General features: G+C 44.6%; 1 protein-coding gene across 1 annotated transcript in view; it reads right to left on the reverse strand.

Moving 5' to 3' along the window:
* Window positions 1-2,931: 2,931 nt before the first annotated feature.
* Window positions 2,932-24,937, reverse strand: part of ITPR1 (inositol 1,4,5-trisphosphate receptor type 1) — a 366,152-nt gene continuing 344,146 nt past the window's right edge. The window contains 5 exon segments of the mRNA XM_068253115.1: window positions 2,932-3,762; window positions 7,363-7,524; window positions 20,924-21,084; window positions 22,867-23,032; window positions 24,726-24,871. Of these exon segments, the coding sequence (XP_068109216.1) occupies window positions 3,676-3,762; window positions 7,363-7,524; window positions 20,924-21,084; window positions 22,867-23,032; window positions 24,726-24,871 (722 nt within the window). The 3' untranslated portion in view covers window positions 2,932-3,675.

Here is a 24,937-nt window from a genome sequence, read left to right on the forward strand (position 1 = left end):
GGATGATTGGGGAAACAGGATACACCTGAGCTCATGGCAAAGGCTGTGAACACTTATGTACATGTGCTTACTCAAAATTTTATTTTTAATACATTTGCCAAAACCTCAAGTAAACTTTTTACGTTGTCATTATGGGGTGTTGTGTGAAGAATTCAGAGGGAAAAAATAATTTAACCCAATTTGGAATAAGGCTGTAGCATAACAAAATGTGGGAAATTGATGTGCTGTGAGTACTTTCCATATGCACTGTATATGGAGGCTGACATTTTAATTTAATTTTTTAAACAATACCAGTTGCCTGGCTGTTCTGCTGATCATGATGGCATCAGCAGTGTCTGAATCACACATGCAGATAAAGTTGTCAAAAAACCTGATGTGCATGCTTGTTCAGTATCTATGGCCCTGCCTAACTATTAGCGGCAGAGGATCAGCAGGACTGCCATTGTTTCAGATTAAACAATGCCTGCCTCCATATCCCTCTCACTACAGGTTCCCTTTAATTTGACCCCGGAGATGCACGCACTGAGCTGCATGGCACGGCTTTTGTGAAGAACATTGCATGGAATAAGAGCCAGGCCAGCATACTAAGCCAGATTGAAGGCCCTGGGGGTCCCCATTATAACATGAACTGGCCCTTCTGCCATTTTTTTTTTAAAGCTCAATTTTGGGTTATGAAAGTTTGTCCTCCATACTACAATAATATGGGCACATTACATGTTCACACTAATTAATGTGGCCATAATATATGTGATTTGTGAAATCTGTCCATTTTCCACTTTAAACATTTGCATTAGCCAAACGGCACAGCTCCCCATTACCTACCAATCCCCACTTAGGCACATATCCCCTCCTACCCCCCCCCTCTCATTATAGCAAGTGCTGCCCTCCTTTCTCCCTCTCTTCCTCTTATACCCAGTAAACTTCCCCTTCCCATTTTAAGGTGCTGCCCCCACTTTGTTCTTCCTCAGTATAAAGGCGCCTCACTCCTGCCCCTCTCTTCCACAAGTATTGTCCTCCAACCCCCCCCCCCCCTCCATACATTATACTAGGTGCTACCCCCCCCCCCTCCCCCAATTCCCCGTCTGTTTGCAAGTATTGCCCCTCCATTCTTTTGCATCAAAACAGGTGGGTTCACTTCTGCTCCCTCCTCCAATTATAAAAGTGTTGTACTTGAAGCCCAGCCCTTCTCCCCTATGTAACTAGAGCCACCTGTCCTCTTGCCTGTCCACCCCCTTAATCCTGCTAAAAAATGTTGCCTCTGCCACATCTTTGGCAATTGCAGAGTTGTGCAGGGAGCACTTTGCAATCAGTAGAATGGCCTCTGCTCGGTTTTAAAGGTGGTGACTTTTCCTGGGACTTCTATCGAAGAGCAGTGAATGTCCACAGTGCTTGCCGACTGCCTGACTGTGCTATGCCCCAACTAAGAAACTTTGCTCTCTGAAGGATTCATTCTGGCTTTACACTCCTCTGTGTCTTAAGTAACAAATGTAGAGCTTACAATTTTAAGCAAAAGCAACAAGTAGTGTTATTTTCAGAATTCACAAATGCAGGGTGGCAGAACACGAGAGAAGGGCACATTCTCTGGCCAGCAGGGTGTGATTGCAACACACTTGGGAAACAATGGCATTTAGGTATGGAGAACATGGCAGAGAAGTGAAGGTTCAAGTTTGCTTTAATGCACATGTCAAATCCGTGTCACACATTCCGCATCTTGAACAGATGTGCCCATCGCAATAAATCTCCATTATTACTTTCCTATGTCTGATTTCTGCCATGTGTTTTTGCCTATAAGGGAATATTGCTGGTGATGTCACAACTATGTACAAAACAGGGAAAATTCACATTTGTAGCCTGCTGTGCACTCATCTTTCAGCTGGAACTGTTAAATGTTAGACAATCCGTTCTGTATCAGTTACTCTGAACGTGTAAGTGGCAAGTAGCCCAAAAAAATAGCTAAACTGGACTTTAAAGAGGAACTCCAGTGAACATTTTACTGTTGGCAGGTGATGTAGCTGCTGCATGGTTTTTGGCAGTTGGAAACAGATGTTAACAGCTATTTCCCACAAAAGTTCGAACTTTTGTGGGAGGGGTTACTTGTGGGAGGGGTTTCACCACAAAATAATCCATACAGCACCCCCTGATGGTCTATTTGTGAAAAGGAATAGATTTCTCTTGTAAAAGGGGGTATCAGCTACTGATTGGGATAAAGAGAAACTCCGACCAAAAATTAAACTTTAAGTATGCATTGTCTGAATTTACAGCAGTTAATCTGCTGTCTTTGGAAAGAAAAAATCTGCCACAATGTGTACATTAAAATGTACCCAAAGTGAGAGGGATATGGAGGATACCATATATATTTATTTTAACAATACCAGTTACCTGGCTATTCTGCTCATCTTTCTGGTCCTTAGTGTCTGAATCACACACATGAAACAAGCATGCAGCTAATCCAGACAGACTTCAGTCAAACATCTGATCTGCATGCTTGTTCAGGGTCTATGACTAAAAGTATTATAGGCACAAGATCAGCAGAGCAGCCAGGCAATTTGCATTGTTTAAAAGAAAATATGTCAGCCTCCACGTGCCCCTGACCTGGGGTTCCCTTTAAAGAGATTGGCATGGAGGTATTGGAGACAAAGCAAGGGAAGATTTCTTCAGTAGGGGCAAAGACAGCAATAATAATGTGAGGTTCTAACTTTTTACCCACATTTCTCAAAGCCAGATATCTTCCCTGAAGCTGTGCTCAACACAGCCTGACCATAGCTGCCACACGTTTTACACCCTCCATAAACTCCATTGTCACGCTTTAAGCTTTAGAAAACTTTTATAGGGGTCAGAACATTGCTGTGAAAATGCTGCCACCAAGGATTCTGGGTGATGCTATAAAACAGAGCATTCTGGGTATCCATGCTAATTCGAGGAGTCGACAAGTCTGCATATTCATAGTTTTAATTTCAAACTCGCACATTTACAAAGTCAGGGAGCAGCATCTGTGTATCAAGAAACAAAGACCGTGTGTACAAAACAGAGCGAAAACCGAGAAAGATATAAATTAGAGCCATTCCCTCTATCCCGTGAAAGAGTCGGAATGTAACACTGGAAACAAAGTTCAGTCATCCAGAAGCTTTCATCACAGCTGGTGCTTTTCATGTCCCACTTGCAGAGCCCATCACATCTTCCTGGGGGTGAGGAGGAGGAAGAGGCCAGCCTGGGTTTCACCACTGGGCCAGCATCTCCATAAATACTGCCCAATGTACAGATCGGTTTTGTGCCTCTTCCTGTGATGCTAGAAAGACTTATGGAAGGGTCAGAAATGGAATGATGGGAGGGGGGGGGGGGGGGGGGGGTGACATCCCACACAAGATACACTAGTTACAGTGGTCCATACACTCTGATATCATTTACAAGTAGGAAAAAAGTCTCATAAATATAATCCTTTTAATCTGAAGTATAAAATGAACACTTTCTAAAGTCATTTTTTGTGTGTGTTTTCCACAAGTGCAAAGTTCATTCATGCCCGACTTCGGGGATCATTTGGCACAAGATTCCAATGCTGGATGTGGAGCGGGGGAAGGGGGGTTGGTGGCACCGCAGGTGGCAGGCTGGAGTCAGGAGTAGAGCCGTCACCTGAGGCGTGGTATGTGGCAGTAGTCGTAGAACCATGGTGGGAGGAGTTTATGCTGGTTGCTGGGGGTTGAGGTTGGGGTGAATGGGCTGCCCCAGAAGACCAATCCTCTGCTTCTGCTTCCGCTGCTCTGTCATCTGCAAATTACAGAAATACAATGAAATTCATATAATATAATAATAATGGTACGCAGCATTCCCAACTAGTGATTAAATATGGCATGTTGGGTTTCATTTTAACTGGGCCAAGACAAATAATATATTTGAGGTGTTTTATACCTGTGGCACTAGACACTTTACCATCAAGATACAAATGTCGACTAAAATATAAAATACACATTTATCACTATCAGTATTAAGTTTTGTTTTTCTTTTAAGAGGAATTGTAGAAAACCTTGATTAAAAGTTGTTTAACAATATGAGTTATTTAATCAAAGTTTTACAAAAAGAGGGGGGTTGATCTGCACCAAGAATACAATAGTGTGCTAGGTCCTTCTCTGACGATATCCAAAGAAAAGGCTCAGTTGAAAGCACCACTATTTATAGCAACAATACTGTATTTATTAATGCCACAATCGTTTATCATAAGTATCTAAAAACACTTAAAAGGAAATAAAGGACAACTGTAACAAGAGATTTGGAGGCTGCCATATTTAACTACCTAAAGACCACGTCATGCCAATGGGCATGATCGCGGCAGCAGCCCCAGGACCGCCTAACGCCAATTGGCGTCAAGTCCTGGGGCTGGGTTTTGCAGAAGATCGCGCATCTTAAGTGTACTACCAGAGCTTAAGAAAAGAAAGTGTTATACATACCTGGGGCTTCCTCCAGCCCCATGCGCTCGGATCGCTGCCACACCGATGTCTGCAGCTGCTGGAGAGATATGCAAAGAGCACACTTCTCTTACGTCAGACTGGCCCCGACTGACAGAAGTGATGGGACCCGGTACAAGAGCTGCAGACATCGGCGTGGGAGGGTTCCGAGCGCATGGGGCTGGAGGAAGCCCCAGGTATGAATAAAAGGTTTTCTTTTCTTGAGCTCTGGTTTCCTTTAAGCAATAACAGTTTCCTGGCTATCCTGCTGATCCTCTGAATAATACTTTTAGCCACAGACCCTGAACAAGCGTGCAGCAGATTTTGCCAGATCTGACAATGTCTGAAACACCTGATAAGCTGCATGTTTCTGGTGCGATTCAGAAACTACTGCAGCCAAATAGACTAGCAGGGCAATCAATATGGTAGACTCCATATTCTTCTCACTTCAGTTGTCCTTTAACCACTTGAGGACCGAGGGCTTTAACCCCCTTAAGGACCAGGCACTTTTTTTCCATTCAGACCACTGCAGCTTTCACGGTTTATTGCTCGCTCATCCAACCTACCACCTAAATGAATTTTGGCTCCTTTTCTTGTCACTAATAAAGCTTTCTTTTGGTGCTATTTGATTGCTGCTGCGATTTTTACTTTTTATTATATTCATCAAAAAAGACATGAATTTTGGCAAAAAAATGATTTTTTTTAACGTTCTGTGCTGACATTTTTCAAATAAAGTAAAATTTCTGTATACATGCAGCGCGAAAAATGTGAACAAACATGTTTTTGATTAAAAAAAACCCATTCAGTGTATATTTATTGGTTTGGGTAAAAGTTATAGCGTTTACAAACTATGGTGCAAAAAGTGAATTTTCCCATTTTCAAGCATCTATGACTTTTCTGACCCCCTGTCATGTTTCATGAGGGGCTAGAATTCCAGGATAGTATAAATATCCCCCAAATGACCCCATTTTGGAAAGAAGACATCCCAAAGTATTCACTGAGAGGCATAGTGAGTTCATAGAAGATATTTTTTGTCACAAGTAAGCGGAAAATGACACTTTGTGACAAAAAAAAAAAAAAAGTTTCCATTTCTTCTAACTTGCGACAAAAAAAAAAAAAAAAAAAAATGAAATCTGCCACGGACTCACCATGCCCCTCTCTGAATACCTTGAAGTGTCTACTTTCCAAAATGGGGTCATTTGTGGGGTGTGTTTACTGTCCTCGCATTTTGGGGGGTGCTAATTTGTAAGCACCCCTGTAAAGCCTAAAGGTGCTCATTGGACTTTGGGCCCCTTAGCGCAGTTGGGCTGCAAAAAAGTGCCACACATGTGGTATTGCCGTACTCAGTAGAAGTAGTATAATGTGTTTTGGGGTGTATTTTTACACATACCGATGCTGGGTGGGAGAAATCTCTGTAAATGACAATTTTTTCATTTTTTTTTTTACACACAATTGTCCATTTACAGAGAGGTTTCTCCCACTCAGCATGGGTATGTGTAAAAATACACCCCAAAACACATTATACTACTTCTCCTGAGTACGGCGATACCACATGTGCAGCACTTTTTTGCACCCTAAATGCGCTAAGGGGCCCAAAGTCCAATGAGTACCTTTAGGATTTCACAGGTCATTTTGAGAAATTTTGTTTCAAGACTACTTACGGTTTAGGGCCCCTAAAATGCCAGGACAGTATAGGAACCCCACAAATGACCCCATTTTAGAAAGAAGACACCCCAAGGTATTCCGTTAGGAGTATGGTGAGTTCATAGAAGATTTTATTTTTTGTCACAAGTTAGCGGAAAATGACACTGTGGAAAAAAACCAATAAAAATCAATTTCCGCTAACTTGTGACAAAAAAATAAAATCTTCTATGAACTCACCGTACTACTAACAAAATACCTTGGGGTGTCTTCTTTCTAAAATTGAGTCATTTGTGGGGTTCCTATACTGTCCTGGCATTTTAGGGGCCCTAAACCGTGAGGTGTAGTCTTGAAACGAAATTTCTCAAAATTACCTGTGAAATCCTAAAGGAACTCATTGGACTTTGGGCCCCTTAGCGCAGTTAGGGTGCAAAAAAGTGCCACACATGTGGTATCGCCGTACTCGGGAGAAGTAGTACAATAAGTTTTGGGGTGCATTTTTACACATACCCATGCTGGGTGGGAGAAATAACTCTGTAAATGGACAATTGTGTGTAAAAAATCAAAAGATTGTCATTTACAGAGTTATTTCTCCCACCCAGCATGGGTATGTGTAAAAATACACCCCAAAACACATACTACTTCTCCCGAGTACGGCGATACCACACATGTAGCACTTTTTTGCACCCTAACTGCGCTAAGGGGCCCAAAGTCCAATGAGTACCTTTAGGATTTCACAGGTCATTTTTGTTTCAAGACTACTCCTCATGGTTTAGGGCCCCTAAAATGCCAGGGCAGTATAGGAACCCCACTAAATGACCCCATTTTAGAAAGAAGACACCCCAAGGTATTCCGTTAGGAGTATGGTGAGTTCATAGAAGTTTTTATTTTTTTGTCACAAGTTAGCGGAAATTGATTTTAATTGTTTTTTTTCACAAAGTGTAATTTTCCGCTAACTTGTGGCAAAAAATAAAATCTTCTATGAACTCACCATACTCCTAACGGAATACCTTTGGGTGTCTTCTTTCTAGAATGGGATCATTTGTGGGGTTCCTACCCAGCAAGGGACCTGATAGACTGGGGGGGGGGGGGGGGACTGAAAGAAGCCCCAGGTAAAGCTAAATAGAACTTCATGCACTTTCCTCAGGTATCCTTTAAGGTGGAAGCTACAGATTGGTTGTGCATCTGAAATGTTGCATGCAACGGTCACAACTTGATCCCTCGCATAACAGTTCAGGGCCAAGGGCTGTATAGACAAGTTCTGTGGCCAAGGAAGGGTACTTACCTGATCTTTCAGTTCACTGAGCTGGTTGGACAAATTTGTCACAAGACGCATGGTAGACTCCAACTTCTCTTGCAAATTTCTGAGTTCGTTCTGTTCACCTTCTGAATCACTACTCACTAGAGACATTGCTCTCATCCGTGGAAACCAGTCTAAGTTCCGATCCTGGGGGTGGAGAAAGCTTGAACATTTAGAAGAGGCACAATATAGGAATACTTCATCAGAATTTACTCTACCAAATATTTATGATGCTGGTCAGCCTACTTGTGTCAACTTTTATGCATCTGCATAGAGGTGAACTCTTCCACAGTGCTTTACAGAGAACATTAGTCCTGTCACTAACTGTCCCTTAAAAGGAATCCCAATCTGATCTACCATGGGCATAGACCTATTAAATGAAGCGGAGGTGGACATGAATTGGCTCCTTCAAAAGCTGTACAAAATTACTTTAAAATGTGCACATTTCTACAAACCGATTAGCTTCCCATTGACCATCCCTAGTAAAATTATTATTCCTAGATCTCTATATCGGCACATTCCCAAAACAGCAGTTCTTGGGGAGTGATCCTAGTATGCAGTAGTCAGTTCCTACCAAACCTGGTCCAAGGAAAGAGCACACGGTAAACTAGGGACAGTGTGGGTAGTACCCAAGGCTTATTGATGTGTCTGGAGAGAAAGGGACAAGCCCATCTGACCTGGAGCCTGTTGCAAATATTCTGGTGCTGGTGCCACAGGGCATTTTCAGAGGTCTTGTGGTGTCCATGCCTGGATGGGTCAGAGCCTTTTTAGCAGCACAAAAAAGGGCCTACACAATATTAGACAGGTGGTTGTAATGTCTCAGAACATACATCTATGTGAATTGTCCAATAAAAATTCTTCTAGTAGAAGTGTTTGATAGAGCCTGGATAGTTAACCCACTTATCCAGGGCACATGCCTACAGGCGCCTAATGATGTAAAGGCGGCTCATTCCCCTCCCTAAGTGCCTGCCTCCCTCCTTCCGTATGCAGAGTGTACATATGAGGTTACGCCCCCTGCTCTCCGCATTCCACTGACAAGCTCTGCCTTCAGCCTGGAGGCACCTTTTTCTACCCAATACATGGGGGCAGCTCTAGCTACTTAGTATTAGGCAGCCAGAGGTACCCTCAGTATAAAGAGGCATGAGTAGCTACCTATGCCAGGCAGGGAAGTAAGGAAGAAGTGACAGCTGGAACAGCCAGCACACTTGTGGTGCGGTTTGTCGGGGGTTTGTAGGTTCATGGAGGGAAAAAAGTCTAGGGTGCCAGGACATCTGTGTCTATAGGCTCCTGTGATGTAAATATGGGTCGGCACTTATCAGTTTTCTTTCTCAGGGTCTCGTTTCCTAAGCACTCACATATGAGCAGAGTACCAAGGTGCTACATATCATAGCAAATATATAAGACTAGTGCTCACAGGGAAAGAACAACAATATGAAAAGGTGGGGGGGGGGGGGGGGGGGGGGGTTATGTACAGTAGCGGATACACCTCTCCTGGCTGCGTCTCAACAATTCCCAGAAAATCACCCTCTACACTGACTGCAGCCGACCTCACCAGACAAGTCTATCCCCTCCTCAGCATTACTTCTCCAGCAAAGCTCTCCCCCCTCTCTCCTTCCCACAGCTTCCTCTCAGCAGATGTGTCTAAACCACACAACAAACTCACTTCTAAGTAAAGAGCTGGAAAAGTCCCCTGGACACACAGCTCGAAACCCAGACATGGGGGTGGACAGCTCCGGAAACTCAGGGGGCGGGGAGGCCTGTGAACCGCAGTGACCGCACTAGTGTCAGCGGGGACAGGTGACAAGGGCAAGCGCCCCCTGACAGACGAGTCCCGGATCTGAGGCTCATTTCAGTACTAGAGACCCCAGAGAATTTCTCCTCTGGCAAGGAAGTCATCCTTTATGGGAATAAACTGCATAACTGGAATGGAAACAACTGCAGTAGCAGCCCCACTCACGTAGCAACATGTTTTTTAAAGTTCTGAGGATATTTTAATGATCCAAACTTGCAGCAAAAAGGCTGAATTTTTTTTAAATAGCTACACAAACTGTGCCTGTAAGACACACACATCTAATCTTATGCTGGGTACACATGATGCGCTTTTTTTGGTCGATTTTCCATCCGATCAATTTCCGATTTGATTTGGATATCTTTTATCCATTTCCATTCACTTCTATGAGAAATCGAAAAGAAAAACGATCGAAAATAAGATTGGACATGTCAGAAATTACCTATCGAACCATCTATCTAACACAAAATTGTATGGTGTGTACCTAGCATTAGATAGCACAGAGGTTCATGGCAAGCAAAATGATGGAAGTGGAGTCTTCAGCAGAGGAGAGGGGAAGCACCATTTGCCTGCCAGTCCTGCTGATCATTCTGGCATTAGTAGTATCTGGGTCCATCCAGGGCCGGTTCTAGACATTTTGCTGCCTGAGGCAAACTTGTGAGGATCTTCCCCCCCCCCCCCCCCCCCTCTGAATTTGGAATGATCGCACAGCACTCGAAAATTTGCACCACAAGGTATAGCCGTGGTGCAACCCCCCCCCCCCCCCACACACACACACAAAAACCCCACCCCCAGTATATGTAGGTAGCAAGGTATAGGTGCCCCCCATACAACTAGCCAGGTATAGATGCCCCAGTACAGCTAGCCAGGTATATGTGCCCCAGTATAGGTTAGCCAGGTATAAGTGCACATAGTGTAGGGAGCCAATTTGTCGTGTCCCCCCCCCCCCCCCCTTACAGGAACTGCTCCACTGTCTGTGGCCAGGTCACCGCTGATCTGAGGGCAAGGGGGATCCGGAGACTGTGGTGGAGGAGGAGGCCGCCGACTCGAGAAGGTAAACGAGCAGCAGCCAGGGAGGGAGGGGGGTGGATGCGCACTTTGGAAGATGCCGCAAGTCATTAAGAGGAGGGTTATACATAGTGGAAGAAGCAGAGTCCTCCAGCAGCACAGAACAGAGTTTGCGTGCCCATACACTATACAATTGGGCAGCACGGTGGCGTAGTGGTTAGCTCTCTCGCCTTGCAGCGCTGGGTCCCTGGTTTGTATCCCAGCCAGGGCACTATCTGCAAAGAGTTTGTATGTTCTCTCCGTGTCTGCGTGGGTTTCCTCCGGGCACTCTGGTTTCCTCCCACATTCCAAAAACATATGGATGAGTTAATTGGCTCCCCCTAAAATTGGCCCTAGACTACAGTACTTACACTACATAATATAGACATATGGCAATGGTAGGGATTAGATTGTGAGCTCCTTTGAGGGACAGTTAGGCGCTATATAAATACTAAATAATAATAATAATGCGATCACTTAGAAAATCTGCCAACCTGATCACAATTTTGATCACTGTCTGGTCAAAAGCAATCAACATTATTTGGTTTTAAAATTGGCAAGGTGCAGGGGTATGGAGCCTTGGCGTCAGCGATGGGTCCCCCCAGGTGTCCGACTAGCCAATACTGCTCCACTGGGGCACCTGCAGAGTATTAGTGCAGTGTATCCACCTGTACAGCAGGTTCCTTCCTGTGTGCTTCAGTGATTCCCTAGTGCCTGTAGTCCATAACCCACCGGCATGTACAGTGGTTTACAAAAGTATTCTGCCCCCTTGACGTTTTCCACATTTTGTCATATTACTGCCACAAACATGAATACATTCTATTGGAATTCCACGTGAAAGACCAATACAAAGTGGTGTACACGTGAGAAGTGGAAAGAAAATCATACAGGATTCCACACATTAAAAAAAAACAAAAAACTGCAAAGTGGGGTGTGCGTAATTATTCAGCCCCGAGTCAATAATGTGTAGAACCACCTTTTGCTGCAATTACAGCTGCCAGTCTTTCAGGGTATGTCTCTACCAGCTTTGCACATCTAGAGACTGAAATCCTTGCCCATTGCAAAACAGCTCCAGCTCAGTCAGATTAGATAGACAGCGTTTGTGAACAGCAGTTTTCGGATCTTGCCACAGATTCTCAATTGGATTTAGATCTGGACTTTGACTGGGCCATTCTAACACATGAATAGGTTTTGTTTTAAACCATTCCATTGTTGCCCTGGCTGTATGTTTAGGATTGATGTCCTGCTGGAAGGTGAACCTCCGCCCCAGTCTCAAGTCTTTTGCAGACTCCAAGAGGTTTTCTGCCAAGCTTGCCCTGTATTTGGCTTTATCCATCTTACTATCAACTCTGACCAGCTTCCCTGTCCCTGCTGAAAAGAAACACCCCCAGAGCATGATGCTGCCACCACCATATTTGACAGTGGGGATGGTGTGTTCACAGTAATGTGCAGTGTTAGTTTTCCGCCACACATAGCGTTTTGCATTTTGGCCAAAAAGTCCCATTTTGGTCTCATCTGACCAGAGCACCTTCTTCAACATTTGCTGTGTCCCCCACATGGCTTGTGGCAAATTGCAAACGGGACTTTTGCTTTTCTGTTAACAATGGCTTTCTTCTTGCCTCTCTTCCATAAAGGCCAACTTTGTGCAGTGCCCGACTAATAGTTGTCCTATGGACAGATTCCCCCACCTGAGCTGTAGATCTCTGCAGCTCATCCAGAGTCACCATGGGCCTCTTGACTGCATTTCTGATCAGCACTCTCCTTGTTCAGCCTGTGAGTTTAGGTGGACGGCCTTGTCTTGGTAGGTTTACAGTTGTGCCATACTCCTTCCATTTCTGAATGATAGCTTGAACAGTGCTCCCTGGGATGTTCAATGGTTTGGAAATCTTTTTTGTAGCCTAAACCTGCTTTAAATTTCTCAATAACTTGATCCCTGACCTGTCTGGTGTGTTCTTTGGACTTTATGGTGTTGTTGCTCCCAATATTCTCTTAGACAATCTCTGAGGCCGTCATATAGCAGCTGTATTTGTACGGACATTAGATTACACACAGGTGCATTCTATTTAGTCATTAGCACTCATCAGGCAATGTCTATGGGCAACTGACTGCACTCAGACCAAAGGGGGCTGAATAATTACGCACACCCTACTTTGCAGTGATTTGTAAAAAATGTTTGGAATCCTGTATGATTTTCGTTCCACTTCTCACGTGTACACCACTTTGTGTTGGTCTTTCACGTGGAATTCCAATAAAATTGATTCACGTTTGTGGCAGTAATATGCCAAAACGTGGAAATACTTTTGCAAACTACTGTATGTACTCAAGCAAGCAACACCACAATGTCACAGTGTACAGGCACCGGAAGAGGACGGAAGCATAGAGGAAAGTTGAATCAAGTCAGGAACATTCCTCTTAATTGCTTAGGAATTCTCTGCCCTAATCTCTCCACAAACCAGGACTTGTCTAGTTGGGATAGTGCAGGGTCAAAAAGGTACAAAAAAGCGTGAGGAAGGGGGGGGGGGCAATATGTGGCCTTACACAGTACCGAGAAGCAGAAGCTGTGTCAGCCGAACAATCTGATTGCACAAGGATCTCCCTCTTTCGTCACATTACAGGGAAGGGTCTGTCTGCACCCCCTGCTTCTTTTTCTCAGCTAAGGAGGTTAAATCCAGTGCAGGAAGTGGATTCCTGAGTTTCAAAGCTGCTGAGAATCTGCACTATGATATGGTCAGGTGACCCACCCACACTATGTGATGATTCAATCCCTGCTAACAAGGAAGACGTTGGCTGAGTTTGCAAGGAGGCTGAAGTTTCCTCCCCGTGACCTGATCGTGGCCCCCTCCAAGCAGCCGACAGGCCTGTTAACCACCCGCAGTCTTTCCACAGAACCATGACAAATGCTCAAAGTATTTACTGTTTAAAGAGGACCTCCCAGGAAACCACATACAGCACACTCATTCATTTATGCACACATCTTTTAATTTGGCCAATATAATGACTTCAGCTTTACGTTTCTACTGCATCACTACACACCGGCTGAAAATGGAGATCAGGCTTGCAGTGAGACAGCAGAAAAACAAAACAAAAATAAACCTGAGGGGAGAGGAATATGGAGGCGGACATACCGTATTTATTTCCTATTAAAAAAAATGCAGACTGCCCAGCTGTCGTGGTGATCCTCTGCCTCTAATACTTTTAGCCATAGACCTTGAACAAGCATGCAGGTCAGATGTTTGACAGAAGTCTGACTGGATTAGATGCATGCTTGCTTCAGGTTTGTGATTCAGACACTACTGATGCATGAAAGATCAACAGGATGCCAGGCAACTGGTATGGTTTAAAAGGAAAACAATATAATCTGAACATTTGTATAGCGCTTTTCTCCTGTCGGACTCAAAGAGCTCAAGAGCTGCACCCACAGGGAAGCACTCGAGAGGCCACCCTGTAATGTTAGGGAGTCTTGCCTTTAACATATTGAATAGGTATTGACCCTAGCCAGGATTCAAACTCTAGTCTCCCATGTCAAAGGCGGTGCTCTTAACCAGTACACTATCCAGCCTGGCAGCCACAGCATGCCTCTCACTACAGGTTCTGTGGGCCTGCAGGAAGTAGTCAATGTTAATATGCATTAGTGGGGGTTACAGAATAATTTTAGTGTCTAGAGCAGGAGTCCCCAAACGCTTTGGGTCGAAGGCGGGGTCAACATACTTCAGACTGCTGGGGGGTCGGAGTATACATAAAGTGATGTAAAAGTCTTTGCGGGCCAGACAGTGAAGCATACCCAGGTGACAACCTGCAGTCCAGTTGTTTTGGTGTCAATTGGACAGCAGTGTCACCTGATGTGGAATTTGATTGGAAACCAGCGAATTTCTGCTTTCTGGCTTCCATGTGGAAAGGTGGTGCCAGCACTGCTATTCTATATGCAGACCACCAATATTTAAAGATGCAGAGGTTGCGTCTGCATCAGGGCCCTCGAGCCAGAGTGGCCCCGAAGGGCCCTCCCTCAACTGCAGTATTAGCTCTCTATTGGTCTTGTGCTCATAATTATCACTTCTATAGATACTTTGAATATTGGTAATCCTTAAACTGCTCCCCATCCCCATCTTGCACCTCTGACACTAATTGCCATTGGCAGGTTTTGGTGCGCTGTATCAATTATGTATAGAGTGCTTGGGGGGCCCCATGTAAAACTTGCATCGGGGCACACAGCTCCTTAGCTACGCCACTGCTGACCACATCTATAAGTAATACATTTTGTGTGTGTGGGGCCAGTAAAAAAGCCTCAGGAGGCCACATTCGGCCCACGGGCCTTAGTTTGACGACCACTGGTCTAGAGGGTGGCTGACACATTTGTCAGGAAGTAAACTGGAGGTTTATAGAAATACAAACTGGCGGTTTATAAAAAATACATAAAACCCAACTGTGATTTTCTTTTTAAGGCGCCTCTCATAGCAAGGCTGTTCAGAAGTGGTGCTGCCACACCAAATTGCACCTCCATTATCCTCATAGGCATAGAGGGAAAAAAAATAAATAAAAAAAAGTATACTGAAGCTTATATGAAGGTAAAGCATGCAGCCATTGCATACCACATGTGCATTTCAATGTAGCTTTTCTTTTTGCCATGTCTTTAGTACTTTTGCCGTGCCACTCACCACGTCTGTCGCTGGTCATGTGATAGTCACATGACCAGCAGCAGGAGTTGTGAGTGATGAGTAACATAATAGGAACAAACAGCATGTGGTCAGTGAGTGGCAGACTAGGATGTGACAAAACTATTCAGTGCACTTCCCTGTGTACGCTCTTGACTGAGGGCTTTAGAAACAATGGCGGATAGAGGCATGACCAGACTCTGCTGCCTCTAGGGCATGTGCTTATTGGGCTCTCACTTTAGATGTTAACTAGCAGAGTAGAAAAATCACTAACATTGGTGACATTGATAACTAGACCCAGTGACAGTATTGACCAAGCAAATCGCCTGTACACACTTCTATTAGCGAGCATAGTGTCACAAGCTATAGAGCAATCCACTGCTCTGTCTCTAGCTAACATTTCTCACATTCCGGCATCTTAAGCAGCCAATCGTTCCACCAAATAACGAACTGCATTCCTACCACTGAGCAGAGTCACCTGTGTGACGTACAAGCCTGTGGTACAAAAGGAAGAATAATGTTAAACTCCACAAGACATGCAGGGGATATTTACAGGATTCATGATGTCAGGATATAGAGAAAATGCATCAATTCCTAAATAAATTATAACCTATATGGTGTCAAAATTTAGCATTTGTATTAGCATCACAAATACTGGAAAAAAGAAAGGCCCAGCCAAGAGCCCCGCCCACAGTAGAGACCATGAAACCCCCAAGCTGAAAGGCAATGATGTCATCAGTCAGAATGCCGTTACTCCACAATGATTAACCCTTAGACTGCCACGGTCAATTTTAGAGGTTTTTAAAATGTCTGCCTCCATTTGCCATGCATGTCTAAGAAGTTTTCCACTAAACTTCATTTGCATGCCGCAAACATCTTCAGACATTCCCAAGTGTTTCCCTCCATACGGCGCGGACATCTAGAAGTGCATTTTTGTAAGTAGTTTTGATGGGGATACGCCCCTGGTCCTCTATGAAAAAACAGGAGGCCAACAATTGGGAAAGACTAAAGACCAGTATTACATAATAGCTGGCACAGGCACTGTACAGGGTGGGCCATTTATATGGATACACCTTAATAAAATGGGAATGGTTGGCGATATTAACTTCCTGTTTGTGGCACATTAGTATGCAAGGGGGAAAACTTTTCAAGATGGGTGGTGACCATGGTGGCCATTTTGAAGTCAGCCATTTTGAATCCAACTTTTGTTTTTTCAATAGGAAGAGGGTCACGTGACATCAAACTTATTGGGAATTTCACAAGAAAAACAATGGTGTGCTTGGTTTTAACGCAACTTTATTCTTTCATGAGTTATTTACAAGTTTCTCTTTGTTTACAGCCATTGACATGTCGCCGGGGTTAACACGTGAGGAGCGGATAGAAATTGTGTTGATGTCTGGTGAACGCAGTAACTGGGTCATTGCAGCAGATTTCAATGCAAGACACCCTACGAGACCACCTATCTCCCATGCTACAGTTAGCAAACTGCTTGCCAAGTTTCGTGAAACTGGTTCAGTGTTGGATTTGCCAAAATGTGGACGCATGAAATAGTCACTAATGAAGAAACATCAGTGGCTGTCCTAGCTTCATTCAGCAAGAGCCCACAGCACAACACTCGCTGCATGTCACTGGAGAGTGGCATTAGTCGAACATCCCTTCGGCGGATATTAGCTACTCACAAATGGCACCCTTACAAACTCCAGCATCTCAACGAGGATGCCCCAAATCAGCGCACTGAATTTGCAGAATAGGCAAAACAAAAATTGGAACAGGACCCTCAGTTTACGCAGAAGATTTTGTTCAGTGATGAGGCAAACTTATGTGAATGGTGAAGTTAAACGAAACCACCGCTATTGGTCTGCCACTAACCCACATTGGATAGATCCCTCCAAGACTGTTTTTTTCCAGCAAGATGGTGCACCACCACATTATGGGTGTCAGGTCCGAGCACTCCTAGATTACGTTTCCTGGAAAGTGGATTGGTCGTCATGGGCCAGTTGAATGGCCCCCAAGGTTTCATAATTTGACCCCCTTAGACTTATCTTTGGGGTCATTTGAAGGCAATTGTCTATGCTGTGAAGATACGAGATGTGCAGCACCTAACATTATAGATACTGGAAGCCTGTGCTAGCATTTCTCCTGCGGTGTTGCTATCAGTGTGTGAAGAGTGGGAGAAGAGGGTTGCATTGACAATCCAACACAATGGGCAGCACATTGAACAAATTTTATAAGTGGTCAGAAACTTGTAAATAACTCATAATAGAATACAGTTATGTTAAAACTAAGCACACCATGTTTTACTTGTGAAATTCCCAATAAGTCTGATGTGTCACATGACCCTCTTCCTATTGAAAAAACAAAAGTTGGATTCAAATTGGCTGCCATGGTCACCACCCATCTTGAAAAAGTTTTCCCCCTCATATACGAATGTGCCACAAACAGGAAGTTGATATCACCAACCATTCCCATTTTATTAACCACTTGAGGACCCACCCTTTACCCCCCCTTAAGGACCAGCGTTATTTTTTGTGATCTGTGCTGGGTGGGCTTTGCAGCCCCCAGCACAGATCAGGTTTCATGCAGAGCGATCAGATCGCCCCCCTTCCCCCCCCCCTATGGGGATGGTGTGCAGGGGGGGTCTGATCGCTCTGGTGGGCAGGCTTGTTGTGGGGGGGCACCTCAAAGCCCCCCTCCGCGGCGAAATTCCCCCCTCCCTCTCCTACCTGCTCATCCCCGGTGATCGGGGCTGCACAGGACGCTATCCGTCCTGTGCAGCCAGTGACAGGACGTCCCCTGTCACATGGCGGCGATCCCCGGCCGCTGATTGGCCGGGGATCGCCGATCTGCCTTACGGCGCTGCTGCGCAGCAGCGCCGTACAATGTAAACAAAGCGGATTATTTCCGCTTGTGTTTACATTTAGCCTGCGAGCCGCCATCGGCGGCCCGCAGGCTATTCACGGAGCCCCCCGCCGTGAATTGACAGGAAGCAGCCGCTCGCGCGAGCGGCTGCTTCCTGATTAATCAGCCTGCAGCTGGCGACGCAGTACTGCGTCGCTGGTCCTGCAGCTGCCACTTTGCCGACGCACGGTATAAGCGTGCGGTCGGCAAGTGGTTAAAGGTGTATCCATATAAATGGCCCATCCTGTAGTTTATTTTTACAATGAGTAGCAGTCTCAGGGTTAATAAACATATCTCCCAGGTAATATGCTCATCTTTGACTAATACCTAATGACATAAAGCAAGCATGTGCAACCAAACTATGATAGCATGGCACAACAGGGTCCTCCAGCAAAGAAAACATTGATGTGCATAAAGCACAGCCACGCGGCCATTGCAATGTTGCTAGGAAATACAGAAAATTTGCCCATGAACATGCATGACAATATGCACAAAGTCACTGTATGCAGCAAGGTACAAGGTAACAGACTTGTAATACAGTAATAGTGTAAGCAGCCTCGGGGTGCTACTGAAGGTGGCCATAAACATTGCCATTCAACGTGGGAAAAGGATTGGTCCTTCTCTGATCAGAGAGGGATTGATTCCAAGAGCACATCAATTCCCAAGAGAATTCAGCAGGAAAGCTGTTGAAAAATCCATTGAACTGCAGCATTGCATCACTTGATAGTCTGATATTGGCCAAAGATGGATTGAAATTACTATTGCTCAAACATGTTGTCCCTGGTTTTGAACAGGAAAGCAGATGTGTGCATGACCTGCTTTACTCAATTGAGACTCTGGGAGGGGCAATGATAAATGTGGGTGCCAGAAAAAGATTATGAAACAGGGCCCTAGGCAAGATAGTTTTTACCCACCACTGATGGTCACCTGGCTTTTTTTTTTTGTAAGATGTGACAGAGGCTAGCATCCACCAGGCCCCCAAGACTCTCCAGGCCCAAGGCAACTGTCTAGGTTTGCTCCGGCTCTGGTGGGTGCGCACACACACACACACACACACACACACACACACACACACACACACACACACACACACACACACACACACACACTTTTTCTCCAATGTTTTCCACTAGGGGATATTGTAAGAGCTTATAGATAAAATGCCTTTTTAAGCAACTAGCAAACAAGAAAATGCCCAGAATAGTTTTGACAGGAATTTTTTTTACCTAATTTTTGGTACTTTTAATTGCAGAGTACTGAAAAGTTAACTAGAAGATGGAAAAATGATCTCCTAGGAGAAAACGTGAATTGGATCGGGCCCATAGTCTGAGAGAAATTTGATCACATGGGTGGGGCTGCTGCATCATCCTGCTGTTTAGTGGGCAAGGGAGAAGGCACAGACCATTTTCTGGTAAGATTGCAGCTTACAGCAAACGCCAGTCTGTGGTACAGGAAGCAGTCAGCGTTTGGTCTCCTGACCAGGTACTTTTAAAATGCATTTACAGTATGTGATACTAGCTATTGGAGGAGTTTCTATGTGTGTGTTACTGAAAATTATTCCCGTTTGCCATTTTCTATGAAACTACTAACCCAATTATCTGGTTTACGCCACCAGAAAGACATGACTGACAGGTTCTGTATTGTTGCGGATACATGGATATAATGCAGAAACAACAAGCAGTCATCAAGTTCTTGACCAAACAAGGATGTTGTTTTGCAGAGGTTAAAAGACCAATTGCGTTTGGTCTTTAACACTGGTTTTATCACCTTTAAACTTTTTCAAAGATCTTCACACCTTATGTTAAGTTATTGCTTTAGCGTGTGGATTTCAGCAGTAGTACATCCTGGTTTGGTCAGGAACTTCACATTCGCACAGTTGTTGCGTCTCATCCATGGGTTTGTGACACCCAAAAATAGGGACAGGATATCAGTCATGCACTAAGTTACTCTATGTGGTGGTGTAAAAGTCTCACATTTGGGTCAAATGTTTCAGAGAATATGGCAAACAGGCCTTCCTTTCCATACGCATAAAAAACTCTGCTGTTAAATGCCGTCAAGTTCCTACACAAGGCTAATACAATATTACAGCCAGCTGTGGCTCTTAAAGTAAAGCTGAACCTGAGAAGCCTGCAAGTCTCCATCAGAGCCTACATTCCATCAGGAGAGGAGACCTCTATGGCTTCTCTCTATATGTACACACTTCTGATTGGAGAGCAAAATGAGCAAACAATCATTTTGGCAACAAAAATTAAGGCTTACTGCCTCATCCGCTAACCTTTGTGTCTCCTTCCCACCACCACCTTCTATCTAGATCGTAAAATTGCAAGGGTCGCCTGCTGTTTCTTATTCTGCTGTAAATTATCTATGAACATGAACAGAGTAGGGATAAGGTCCTCCAGCACCCAAGGCTGAGACACCAAAGTCTGCCCCTCCATCCCTCCCACCCCAGCCGTCACACACTGATTGCTATTAGACTAAGAGGGCCACAGGGCCCATAACCTCCCCAACACCTTAATATCTAGTTATCTGGCTTGCAGTCACTGCTATGTATCCCCTTTTCTTATTTCTTTCTGCTTCATACACAATTAGGAATGACAGCTGAATGAATTGTGTGCCCCCTCCTACACTGCGCCCTGAGGCTGGAGCCTCTCCAGCCTATGCCTCGGCCCGTCCCTGAACATTAACCCGTATTGGTGAGGTCTCAAACCACACATCACTTATGTACGTATTTGTATTGCTGGATGACCCGATTGTACAGAGGTTTGAACATGTCGTGCATCTGTGCTCTCTACTATTGGTTCTGTACTATGCACAGCCCTACGGATGACGTTGGTGCTGTATAAAAATTAAAAATACAAAGTTCAGAACGTGTAACAAAAATACACTCAACTATATTCTAGGATTTCAATTTATTAATGAGAAAAGGGTTTCTTATTTTCTAAATACAATGTGCTTTACACTATACATCCCTTTTTACTGGATTTTCCCGGTCTTCAGTGACTGTCATGCTGGAACAACCCAAATCCAGCCATTTATTGCCCTTCCTGAGATCAGTGGCCAATTCTTTAACCATTAACTATTTGCAAAGCATTTTAATGTGTCAATATGACTTGCATGGTTCTTGAGGCCAGCACGGTGTCCCCACATCATCTATAAGCCTCACCTTTGTCATTTCGGCCACATAACTTTCAGGTCCAGTGTACTCCGTAGAATCCTTCACTTTCACCAGAACAATAAAGAATAAGTAATGCCACATGTTATGTTCCTCCTTAATGTGCTCCTCGAAAGTCACCGTCTTATTGTCAAACTTGTCGCGTTCCAGACCTGAGTGACAGACAGGGCGTTAGTGACAAGAGGAATTACTCATAAGATACACACTCTTCACTCGTGTTCTGCAAACCGTTTTCCTAGTAGTGACTAAGTTCAATCCAGTTCCACTGACTACAGTTTAATAAGGATTGGAAAAAACATACAAACGGGTGGAGTTTGGTCTTACAATTTGCACTGAAAACAGACTAACTTTTAAAATTTTGTCATAAACAAGCTCTATTGCCAAGTCTGAGACTAGTTAAATACATGGCATAGAGGCCTGTCAGAATCCGGAAAGATGCCATTAACTTGGTATTTAACGTTCTATTTATACTACAAATGCAAGAAGGATTCCCTCACCAGTGCCGATTGCCTGAGGCCATTGGTTATTCAAAGCAAATTTAACTCACATTGGGATTGTAGTGCGCAGCTCTGATTGAACTATAGCTCTGACCAATCTGTACTGAAAAAGCACTGGGATTCTCTAGTCCTGATGACAAAAGGAAGAAGCTGACCACACAATCCACAGGTTTGCTTCAGATGCTTCAGACACCTTTGAAACCAAACAGATCTGCAGAAATGGAATATAGCAGCCTTCACATCCCATCTCACCACAGGGTAACTTTAAGGCCTTGTTCACATAATACGCGTTGCTGTATGCACTTCTGAAATGTTTTTGATGTGCAATACGCAAGGACACCAGAAGTGCAGAGACTACACTGCCCGATGTTCTTGCTTAGGAGCAATTCTGCAGTACATTTCGATAATGCACTGCTGCATGCATGGTGTCAAAATACAGCGCTGTCCTATTACTTGCCAGTAAATAGAATCAGCACTACAACTGACAGGAATGGAGAGAAACGCAGATGCTGTGTTGGCTTCCAGGCCAGGCAATAGAGTCAGCTTTGTGGATTCTAAAAAGGCCAGATGTGAAGACATTAAACCAACAAACGTTGATTCAGGTAACTCCTTTAACGATTGTACACTGTTTATTGCAAGCTTTTGAAACATTAAGTTTCTTTTTCGGGCATTATACAGATCTGGATTAGAACCATGTACAGGTAGTCATTAAATGTATTACCTACAGGTAGGTAACTGGATTTGGTGTCAGCATATCTGCTCCGTGACCAACACCAGACCATACTTCACTTGAAAGGGCCAGGGTAAGCTCAACCATTTATGCCCCATTTTTCATTTGAGAATATGAGAAAAATGATAGGTCATCCTTATTGCTGTTTGTTAGGTCAGTGGACTGAAAACTGTTTTAGCGTTCAGTAGCAGCTGGAGAGCTCAATATTGCGGGTCAATTTGCACTAGGACGATTTCCAATAGATTTCTTGCTGAAATGCATCGGAAATCGCTGTGCAATTTGTGGGTAGTCAATAGAACACAGTGATCAGATTCGATCAGAGAGGGTTCTAATATCCGATCTAGCCATACATCAAGTCATATATGGCCAGCTTAAATCCACCCAACATCTATCTCTAGGAGACTCTGCTCCCACACACTAGAACTTAAAAGTAACCCCAGGTGAGAGACTTATGAAAGCTGACATTTCCCTTTAAACAATACCAGTTGCCTGGCAGGCCTGCTGATTATCTGGTCAGTAGGGTCCATCTTTTACAATGACATAAACTTGTCCCCTTAAGAACGCAAAGTTTTTTTTCTTAGAAACTCACCACAGAGTTTATATTGAAATAAGCAAAATAGTGTTGGCTAATCACACAGGACAAGTAGGGGGAAGTCAGGAATTCTGTGGTGCTGAAAGGTGTAAGACATGACTGACCAGAAACCCACCACAAATGAAGCATGTGGTCTTCAGAACTTCCTCTTTCTTCTGCTTCTCACTCCTCAGATCAGCAAATGTGTCGATGATCACTCCAAAGATCAGGTTCAGAACAATGATGATAACCATAAAGAAGAAGAGCAGGTCGTATATGACACGTGCTGCAAACAGTGGCTCCTAGGAAGGGGAAAAACAAGCAATTACCCCACTACTTCGCAAGAGAGCACCCAGACATCCGGAGCTGCCAGGATGTTATGTACAGGATTGAAAAGGAATATACCAATACCACCGCAAGGTACAGTACTAGTAGTTGACCCTACAGTACCCCACAATTAACTTCCTTTGTTTCCTACTTTTACATGTCAAAGTAAAAAAAAAAAAAAAAAAAAAAAAAAGTGGGGCAGGAGCACAAGAACCCAAGGGGACCCCCAATAAAATAGGCATGTGCCCGCCCCCCCTTCCCCAAGTAGCGCAGAGGAGCATTACATTTACCTGCTCCCAGGTCTCCCAGGGGCCTAGGGACCAGCAAGGGCACATGGGACACCCTCCACGTGCAGAGAAGGCCTGACTGCAGCGGCTCCTCCGGTCACCATGGGAAAAACCACGCTGCCACCATGTAAATGGAGGGCCTGTTGCTGCTCCATCGCAGCCACAGAGTAGGTATGCTGCCCCAGGCCAGGGTGCCCCCCCCGGCCCTATGTTCACCCTATGTCCACCAATGCTGCCCAGACGAGATGCCCCCCGGCCTCATGTCCACCACTGCTGCCCAGCCCGGGTGGTCCCAGGCCCCACGTCCACCACTGCTGCCCAGCAAAGGTGCCCCCTGGCACCGCAGGGCCCTCACTGCATCTGCACCCTTATCACCCAGCCATGCGGACTTTGAAATTAGAAGCGCTTCTCCTCGAGCAACCTGGCTCAAGTGATCCCTGCTGTCCGCCTCCATCAGGACCCCCCCCAGCTTCCTCTCTACTTTTCGAGGACAATCGGTAGCACCTGTCTAGTTGGGAGCGTGTCGCTGTGTAGCGTCCAGTGCCGAAAATGGCAGCGCTCATATCAGCTCTCAGGCTGCTCCTCCAGTCCCACGCTTTTCTGCTCCTGCTATCAGTGTATGTCTTGCTATGTCTGTATTACGTTAATTGTACGTGTATGCTGTAATGCTCTGCTTGTATTACGTTAACTGTACGTGTATGCTGTAATGCTCTCCGTGTTGGCTTCTGATTTTGCTTTTATTGTTTATACGTATACCATGCTTAACTGTATACGACGCTCTGCTTAAATGTACGCACAAACTGTAATGTTGTCCTATGTATGCTTGTCACATTGTCTACGTATGTACCATGCTTAACCGTGCTATTTTCTTGTTTTTCACCAACGACCCTGTATGCGCCAAAACCAATTCCGGGTACAATCCACCGTTGTACTTGGCGAAATAAATTCTGATTCTGATTCCTATGTTGCGTTGGGTCTCCTGCTCTTCCCAGCAGCTGCACACTGTCTACATACCCACTTCCTGATCACATTATATGCATTGGGGATCAGAGGTATGCAGCTGTCAGGAAGAAAAGAGGAGACCCAGCGAAGCACTGGAGCAGGTAAATTCAGCTTAGTACTAAGAAAGGGTAAGACAGTTTGTGACTCGAGAAAGACACAGGTTAACCAGTCACGAAGCATTCATCTTTGTGGTGTGCTTGGTTCTAGTACTGAGCAGTGCAACGTTCTATATAAAATCGGAATTTCATCTTTCACATATCTTTTTCCCATTGGCGTTCTAGTGACTCCTTGTCAGAGAAAAATCCTCAAAGAAGAAAAAAAAAAAAAAAAAGGAAGAACGTGGCCAAGCAAGACCTTTTGAATCACACCTACTTCTCACCTCTTTGGATGGCTTCCGGAGAACATCACCAACACCTCCACCACTTCTCAGCCCGTGACTCAGCACGGTCACTATACACATCAATAGGGTCTCACAGGTGTGCTCCTTTTCTTCCTCTTCCTCCCCTTCTGCAGACAGTTCTTCCACTGAAACATTAAACCATTTTTTAGCAAAAGAAAAACAAAGAGCCCAAAAATGCCAAAGCTGCACAT

This window comes from Hyperolius riggenbachi, chromosome 9 (genome assembly GCF_040937935.1).
Source record: "Hyperolius riggenbachi isolate aHypRig1 chromosome 9, aHypRig1.pri, whole genome shotgun sequence".
NCBI lineage: Eukaryota > Metazoa > Chordata > Amphibia > Anura > Hyperoliidae > Hyperolius > Hyperolius riggenbachi.